The sequence below is a fragment of the Marmota marmota genome, unplaced genomic scaffold, assembly GCF_001458135.2.
Source record: "Marmota marmota marmota unplaced genomic scaffold, marMar, whole genome shotgun sequence".
NCBI classification, from domain to species: Eukaryota; Metazoa; Chordata; class Mammalia; order Rodentia; family Sciuridae; genus Marmota; species Marmota marmota.
Genome location: NW_025999990.1, coordinates 10,998,377 through 11,006,460, shown reverse-complemented (window position 1 = coordinate 11,006,460; position 8,084 = coordinate 10,998,377). Strand labels below are relative to the sequence as shown.

General features: G+C 47.0%; 1 protein-coding gene across 6 annotated transcripts in view; it reads left to right on the top strand.

The window, feature by feature from the left end:
• Nedd4l (NEDD4 like E3 ubiquitin protein ligase) overlaps positions 1-8,084 on the top strand; it is a 140,951-nt gene that overhangs the window by 114,445 nt on the left and 18,422 nt on the right. For all 6 annotated transcript variants that reach the window (XM_015482349.2, XM_015482351.2, XM_015482347.2 and 3 more), the window contains 2 exons: positions 1,325-1,395; positions 3,169-3,264. In XM_015482349.2, coding sequence (XP_015337835.2) covers positions 1,325-1,395; positions 3,169-3,264 — 167 coding nt within the window. The remainder of the gene's footprint in view (positions 1-1,324; positions 1,396-3,168; positions 3,265-8,084) is intronic.

Genomic DNA, 8,084 nt, shown 5'->3' with positions numbered 1-8,084 from the left:
AAAATCATAGAATTTACAGGGAAATGGATGGCATTAGAGCAGATTATGCTAAGTGAAGCTAGCCAATCCGTAAAAACCAAATGCCAAATGTCTTCTTTGATATAAGGAGAGTAACTAAGAACAAAGTAGGGTCGAAGAGCATGAGAAGAAGATTAACATTAAACAGGGATGAGAGGTGGGAGGGAAAGGGAGAGAGAAGGGAAATTGCATGGAAATGGAAGGAGACCCTCAGAGTTATACAGTGGAGGAGGTAGAGAGAGAGGAGGGGAGGGGGAGGGTGGAGGATGGGAAAGGCAGCGGAGCACAACTGACACTAGTATGGCAATATGTAAATCAATGGATGTGTAACTGATGTGATTCTGCAATCTGTGTATGGGGTGAAGGTGGGAATTCATAACCCACTTGAATCAAAGTGTCGAATATGATATGTCAAGAAATTTGTAATGTTTTGAACAACCAACAATAAAAAATTAAAAAAAAAAAAAAGAAAAAGAAATGCAAATGCCTATCAGCAGAGCATCCTCTGCACATGTGTCTACTGCCCCTGCCCTGGGCTTTGTCCTTTCACCTGACCAAAGTATCCCGGAGTCTGCGACCCTAAGTCCGTGCCAAGCCAGAGGCACATGGGCCCGTGCTGCAGGCACTGGGGTGCGGGTGAAGCAAGAAGGGGCCAGGGCCATTCGAGGCGGCGTGTGATGCTCCCTCCTTTGTGGAGGTCCCTGCTGGGGGATGTCCACATGGTGGAAGAATCACCCTCTCTGCCATGACCTCCCTGAAGTCCCTGTCCTCGACACTGTAGGGAATGGTGTGCAGACCCAGCCTCCCTCTCCTCTCAGGTTTCCTCCGGTCGCTGCCCGAGCAATCATACTGAAAGACCTGGGGTTTCCTGGATCTTCAGTGACTTTTCACTGCTCTCGAGATTAGCCCTTCCCTCCAGCCCCACACAAGCTCTACCTGCCCAGCCCCTTCTCTGGCCTGGGACACCATGCATTTCCACCCTGACCAATAGCTAATGTGTCCCCAGTTGGTTCCTCTGTCATGTCCTCATTTGCATGCACACTCCTGCTTGGCTTGGGGCTCACTGGTGGCCTCCGGAAGCCACTTCAGCCCTCTCTTATACCACGCCTGTTGGGACAGCCACCTTCTTCCCCCTCGGCCCCCCTTTCCAGGTCGTCCTCTACTGGTTCTGGATTACTCTAGAAGGTTCCTGATTATTCTGTCCTGGTTTCATTCAACTGGAAAACAGATTAATCTTTTACTTCATGCTCTGTTGTACAGTAGCCTCAAAGACTTGAAAATAAACCCGGTTTTTGCCATATTTTAGGTTTCTTCATTCGACCATTTTACAAGATGATGTTGGGAAAGCAGATAACTCTGAATGACATGGAATCTGTGGTGAGTAGACACAGACCATCATGGGGCCCTATGGATGAGTGTTGGAGACCATGTTCAAAGTCACAGTGATTGCTGTGGGTGTTGTTCAGTGTGAACAGGGAGCAAAAATTAATTAATCTCCCTAATTTTTGTAAGAAGCAAATCACTGTTCAGTTTTCCTGGGGTCATGGTACTTAGGATAGATACACCAAAGTCCAGTTACCCCCTTTACCCGGCACAGGACTTGTGCAAACAAATTACATTTAAGAGGTATCTGGAGACCTCACTGTAGCCTGTCTTCCATCCTGTTAGTGCAGAGTGCCTAGAGATTCCTCCCTGTCCTCTGTTCCTTGACCTCAGAATCATGGCAGTGTAAGACCAGGACTATAGGAAGAGTATGCAGTTGTGCTAGCTGTGGAGGATGAGTGCCCACGCAGAATGGCAGAGTCAGGGTGAGGGCCTCCCGAGGGTGGTCTGGGTTTTCACTTTGCACTGAACTCACTAATCTTGCTGGAACTGGCCATATTAGAATAGACAGGATTTTCTACAAAAGCCAAAGCTAACTTTGTTTTCATAGTATAGTCATGCTTCTGTTTTTCTTTCAATTTACCTCTACCCACTTTCTACCTCTGGAGTGTCTGGGTGTTTGTCCATGTGCCAATACAGGCACGGGGCCATCAGGACGCATCTTTTATTCACATGGGGTATTTGAAGCTTTGCCCAAGTTAGAAATTCTACCTTCTTCAGTCTCTTTTTTTTTCTTCCAATTATTTATTTATTTATTTTACTTGTCGATGGACCTTTATTTTATATATTTTTTCATATGTGATGCTGACACTTGAACCCAGTGCCTCTTGCATGCTAGGCTTGTGCTCTACCACTGAGCCACAACACCAGCCCCTTTTTTATTTTTTACATCATGGACCTCCCTTAGTCTTGCTGGTGGGTGTAGTGACTGTCCCCTCTCCTCCTTGGTACATGAGCCATGTCCTTGATGCTGACCAGCACTGAGCAGCTGCTGCTTCTCTCACAGTAGGAAAGGAGAGAAGGCCTTGGCCCCTGCTGCATGCTGTCAGGACTGGGCTGGGGACACAGACTTAAGTGCCATCTCACTTCTCCTTGTAGTCTTTGCCTTTGCTTATAATCTTGTGTTATTGCTGTATTAAAAAGAAGCAAGGGACATAGAAATTGCTCTTAAAGTCTAATTTTGAACTCTGTGGTGACAGTGTTTTAGATGCAGTGTGCATATTATCTTGGCCTTTTCAGAGCCTGGTTGTCCCCAGCAGTAGAGACCCTGGGCCTGAGCAGAGTGGAGCTGGTGGCCCATGGCGCTCCTACTCGTTTCTGAAATCAGAGTTACCTCCCTTTTTGCTTTAATTAACTTGCAGAGGTCCATGAAAGCACAGGAAGGGATGGAATCTGTAAAACCAGTGTTCAGTTAGAACCATCTCTGTCCTGCCCATTTTCCTCTGTCTTCACTCTTAAAAGCTGGGGAGTGTATTGCTGTGTGCATGTTGAGTTCTGTAGACCTGGACATCCAGCTGCTCTGACACCCTCTGCAGTGGGCATCCTCTACCCATTTCACAGAGGACAGGAGTCAACTACAAACCCCTGTTAACCCTCAAAGTTTTGTTCCCCTTTTAAATTAAAGGGGAGGGTGGGTTGGAATGGGGCAGGCACCATCACATTAGTGAACAGTGTAAATTCTTGAGCATGGAGTTATATTAAAAGGACTTGAATGGAGTCAGATGAGTTTGTGTTTTTAATTCTGTACTTTCTGTGTCATTGCTGTAGGATAGTGAATACTACAACTCTTTGAAGTGGATCTTAGAAAATGATCCTACTGAACTGGACCTCATGTTCTGCATCGATGAAGAGAACTTTGGGCAGGTACGTGGAGGGGACACCAGGAGCCCTTTGGCTTTCAAAGAACATTGTCTCTTTCATAGGCTCTATGGCTGCTTTCCTGGACAGTTAAGAAGGGCCACCCAGAGCTCAGGTGTTCATTATCACCTCACTGTGGCAGCACCTGCTTATTGTCCCAGGAAGCCAAGTCCTGGTTACGGCCCCTTCTCTTCCCCACAAAGTTAGACATTCAAGAGGCCTCGGGAGCATGCATCAGCCTCTTTGCTCCAAAGCCAATCCTTGGTCTTAGCATTGAGGTAGTCAGTGATAGTGTGACCGTTTTACTGCAAGGTAAACACATGCTGAGGGCACAGGGTTTTTTCTCTGCTTTGTAGTTCTGTTATCCTGCTGGAATTTGTGGGCTTGGGTTTGTCTTCTGTTCCTTCTTGCTGTGCTCCCATCTGGCCATCAGGCTGGATTCATCATAAAAGTCACTTTCAAAGACACAGCTGCCTGCTTGGGGTCTTCATCACCGTCCTGGGGCCTGGAGGGTGTGTTTGTCTGAAACCTGAAAGCGTCAATTTGGGACTTGGTTGTTGTCCAGTAATGATGCTTCCCTGAGATTGGGGCGGGGGACTTCAGGTATCATCTGCTCCTGACCAAAGCCCGGAGATATTTCCCATCTCTAGGTCCAAAACTGCATGGCCTTGAAATTAATTAGGTCATAGAGCCCATTTTCAGGGTTGCCATATGGAAAACGAAATAGATTTATTTTTTTATTGCCTCAGAGATTATTGAAAGTGAACTAACCCCACAACACTTTTTGTTTAAGCTGTCCCTATTTAAGAGTCTTAACTGCCCGTTTTCAAGAGCAGCCTCAGCAACTTGGTGAGACCCTGTCTCAAAAAGGGCAGGGGGTATTACACAGTGGTTAAGCACCTCTGGATTCAATCCCCAGTACCCATCCCCCAAAAGAGAGTAGCACATAGATGATTTTCCTAGATCACTTTTAACAAATGAAGGAAAGGATGGCACCAAAGACAAAATGAATCTTGTGTGTCACATGCATACGAGTGCCTCTTTGTGTATTCTCAAGAGAAAAACGCATAAACCAGCGGACACAGAGTAGTTCAGAAAACTGTTAGCCGTGACAGTGGTTGAAGTAAACGAGCCGGGAAACTTTCTTTAGTTGTAGTTGGATGTAACTATTTCTATTTAATAACTGAAAACTAAACAGAGGATGTTGTATTTTTAAGTAGACTTCAGATAGAGATTCTGTTTATCATTATAGTTGATGCTAATTGTTCACGATAAACAACCGAACCACACCTCCTTTAATGCCATGGGGTCTTTTGACTTTGGGTAGAATCGGGTAGAGAGATGCAGTCAGCACAGACCCAGGAGATGATCAGGTGCTCAGTTTGTCAAATTATTGCCTTCCCCTTTCAGAGAGCTTAACCTGATGAAAAGGGGTTCATGTACCTACTTTCCATTCTAGGGAGGAATTTAGAGTGAATTAAGCTGCCAGGTATTGGTCTCTTTCTTCCTATTCAGTACACACAGAGCCCTGTTCATGGCACCTCTCAGAGATGCCTCCCATCTGTTCCCTGTCTCTACACCACTAACCCCCAAGTCCAGGCGGCTGTCTTCCCAGAGACTCCTTGCCAGTCTCTCTCTACTTTGGCCTCTCATAATGGTGCAGTGGTCTTTCCAGAATGTAAAACCGTCATGCTATTTCCCTGCCAGAAACCTTCAGGGCTTTCCCAGTGTCCTTGAGGTAAAGCTCCAGGTCTGCCCTTTGTCCCATGAGGCCCTGTGTGATTGGCCTGCTCCTCCCCTCGAGGAGTACCACGGACCTGCTTCTCCCACTTTCTGGGTCAGCCCCACTGGCAGCCTGGAGCCCACTCAGCTGCTTCCTGCCTCAGGACTTGCTCTTGCTCTTCCTTCTGCTGGGAGCATCTCCTTCCCACTCTCGGAGCAGACATCCCTTCTCTGGAAAGCTAGCTCTTGACCACAGGCCATGTACGTCAGAGGATCTTCGTGTCGTCCTAACGGTGCGCAACACAGTGAACTTGGCATTTCTTTGAGTATGTGTGTGACATCTGTCTCTGCCAGACTTCCTGTTGGTGACGGCAGCTGAGTGCTGCCTCTCTTGCACACTTGCCATTAGCTTGGTGCCTGGCACATGGTAGACACTCACGCGTCAGTTGTTGAAACAAAACTGCAGGCACTAGCAAGACATCTGTCCAGGCCTCTTGCCTCTTTCCACTCTCTGCAGATCTGGTGGCCAGGCACTGCAGAAGACCTAACATGAGAGAGGTCCATTCCTTGCAGATACCAAAAGAAAAGTCATGTTCTCCGTGGAGTGGAGGGAATGCAGTTGCCATGGTGAAACGGACACAGTCAGCCTTCCACTGGGTTCTGAGCTGTTCCATTTCTCATTTCACAATCAGAAGTGTCAGACCATGAAGTCTGGTAGCTGTTAATCCGAGTAACAGAGCTGCAGCTGTTGTCATTGTTGTGCAGGTTGTTTTCTTTCTGGCTGATGAGAATCTGGAGCTACTGATTTCTGGGGCCTATTGTGTTTCCACTGGAGAACTTTCGGTATCTGAGTGGTTGTCAGACACTAAGCAAGAAGACCAACCATGCACCGAAGACTCAGACATGCACACACGCACATGTTATCATGCTTTGTTGTGCACTGGCAAAGCAGATCCATGTGGCGCTTTGGAGAGGCTCTGGGGCATGGGTCTTCAAGGAGCTGTGCAGGAGGCAGGGGGCAGCAATTTCTCCCCAGCCTGTCAGGTGAAGCATGCTCTCAACAGGGTGATCGCCCCAGCTGCTCCTTGGAGACCGAGGCAGAAGGATTGCAAGTTCAAGGCAAGACCCTGTCTCAAAATAAAATTTTAAAAGGGCTGGGGATGTATGGTGGAGTTCTTGCCTAGCCTAGCAGGGCTCAATCCCCAGCACCACACACACACACACACACACACACAGTGGGGGGGGGGGATCAGAAAAGGAAGAAAATTGGTCATCTCAGATGCCGCAAGGGCTCACTGCCACCCCAGGGTCTGTAGCACAAGTATGCCCTTATATCCACGTATTCAGATGTCACAGACATAGGTAAGTCATCCAGGTGTGGCAATTGTGATGAAGTAAAGGTTGAGAACACTGGGTTGGGGGAAGGGAGCGAGTGAAAAGATCAAAATGAGGAATGTGAGGTGGAGGAAGGGGACGGCAGAGCCAGGAAGACCCAGACCAGGAGTCTGGAGTGGTGCTCTTAATATCAGGTCAGTCAAGGGACAGACAGAAGCAGCTGAGGAAATTTGAAGTCAGGCAGGAGGTGACAGAGACCTCAGTACTGTCTGTACGAAGCCTGTCAGCTGGGGGAGCATAGGAAGGGTGAGGTAGGCCAGGGCAGGGGCTGTGGGCTCTGACTGCCCCCGAGGCCGCATCCTGCAGGGCTGTACATACCGCAGGGAGCCAGGTCTAGCACTCAGCACCAGGGGATGGAGTCTTAGAAGCACCCAGACTTCACTCTGCCCAAGTCCAGCAGCTCAATAGGATCCAAACTATATCTCAGCTAAGGGTGTCTACTTCTATGAGGGTCACACGTCATCTCGTTGTTTCCTCTGATGTTTTATATTTTTTTTTGGTGCTGGGGATCAAACTCAGGCTTGCATCTTGCTAGGCAAGGTACTCTACCATACATCCCCAACCCTTTATATATATATATATATATATTTTTTTTTTTTTTTTTACTNCCTCAAACTTGTGATCCTTCTGCCTCCGCCTGCCAGGTAGCTGGGGTTATAGGTGTGTACCATCAGGCTTGGTTCTTCTGATCTTTATGAGGAAGAGAGAAATTTATGATCAGGCCACTAAACTTAAAGAAAAAAATAGGAGTTTTTCTACAAGCACTTATTGAGCACCTCCTGCATGCCAGACATTGTATTAGTGTCCTTTGTATTATGCTCTTCAGGACTTCAAACCCAAGAGACTGACAACCTGGCCCAGAATGCCAGTGTCAGGGTAGACATGTGTATTTAACAGAGTGGGGAAATACACAAGGTCAACAGGGATTGGCCCCACAGGGGAAGAAAATGAAGACCCAGGAAGGGTCGGAAGTCAGCACTACTGATGGTTTGAACTGAGAAGCCTGCACAGGGACCTGGGGGCCTCGCTCCAGGATAGTGCTTTAGGGTGGGGACCAGCAAACCACCCTTCCCAGGCCCACCCATGAATACCCTTCACCAGCAGAATCAGCTCTTGAATGGGCACCACAGACTATTGCCTATGGCCACGTTATTTAGCATCAATAGTCTTGGTTTTCTTTTTCTTTCACAATTTTATTGGTTTGATCAAAAAATGTTTCTTTGTAAAAATAAAGTCTGTATAGTAAAAATCTAAAATTTATATAAATCATCTATCTCCACTATCTCGAGAAAAATCATGGCTGAAATTTTTATTTGTATCTTCTAAAATTATTTTTAGAAAGTTTTGTTTCAGTTTGTTTTTATGGAAGTGAAATTGTACTTTGCCCATAGTGTTCAACATAGTGTATCACAGATAACTTTCCATGTTAGTAAATATTAATCTATGTCATGTTAAGGGCTACACTTTCCATTTTTTAGATGTACCATATATTTTTAACCATGATCTGTTGGTAGGCATTTCAGGGCAGCTCAGCTCTCCCGAGACAGACTCTTCCCCAGCTCTGGAACAGTCATTCTGACTCAACTATGGCTCTCAGCAGCAGAGATGTCCCCCCATGTCTGTGGCTGACCCTCTCATTCAGTAGCACCCTGGAATTCACAACTCCAGGGGCCCCCTGGGGGCCCCTATAAGCAGAGCTAGAGAAGGGT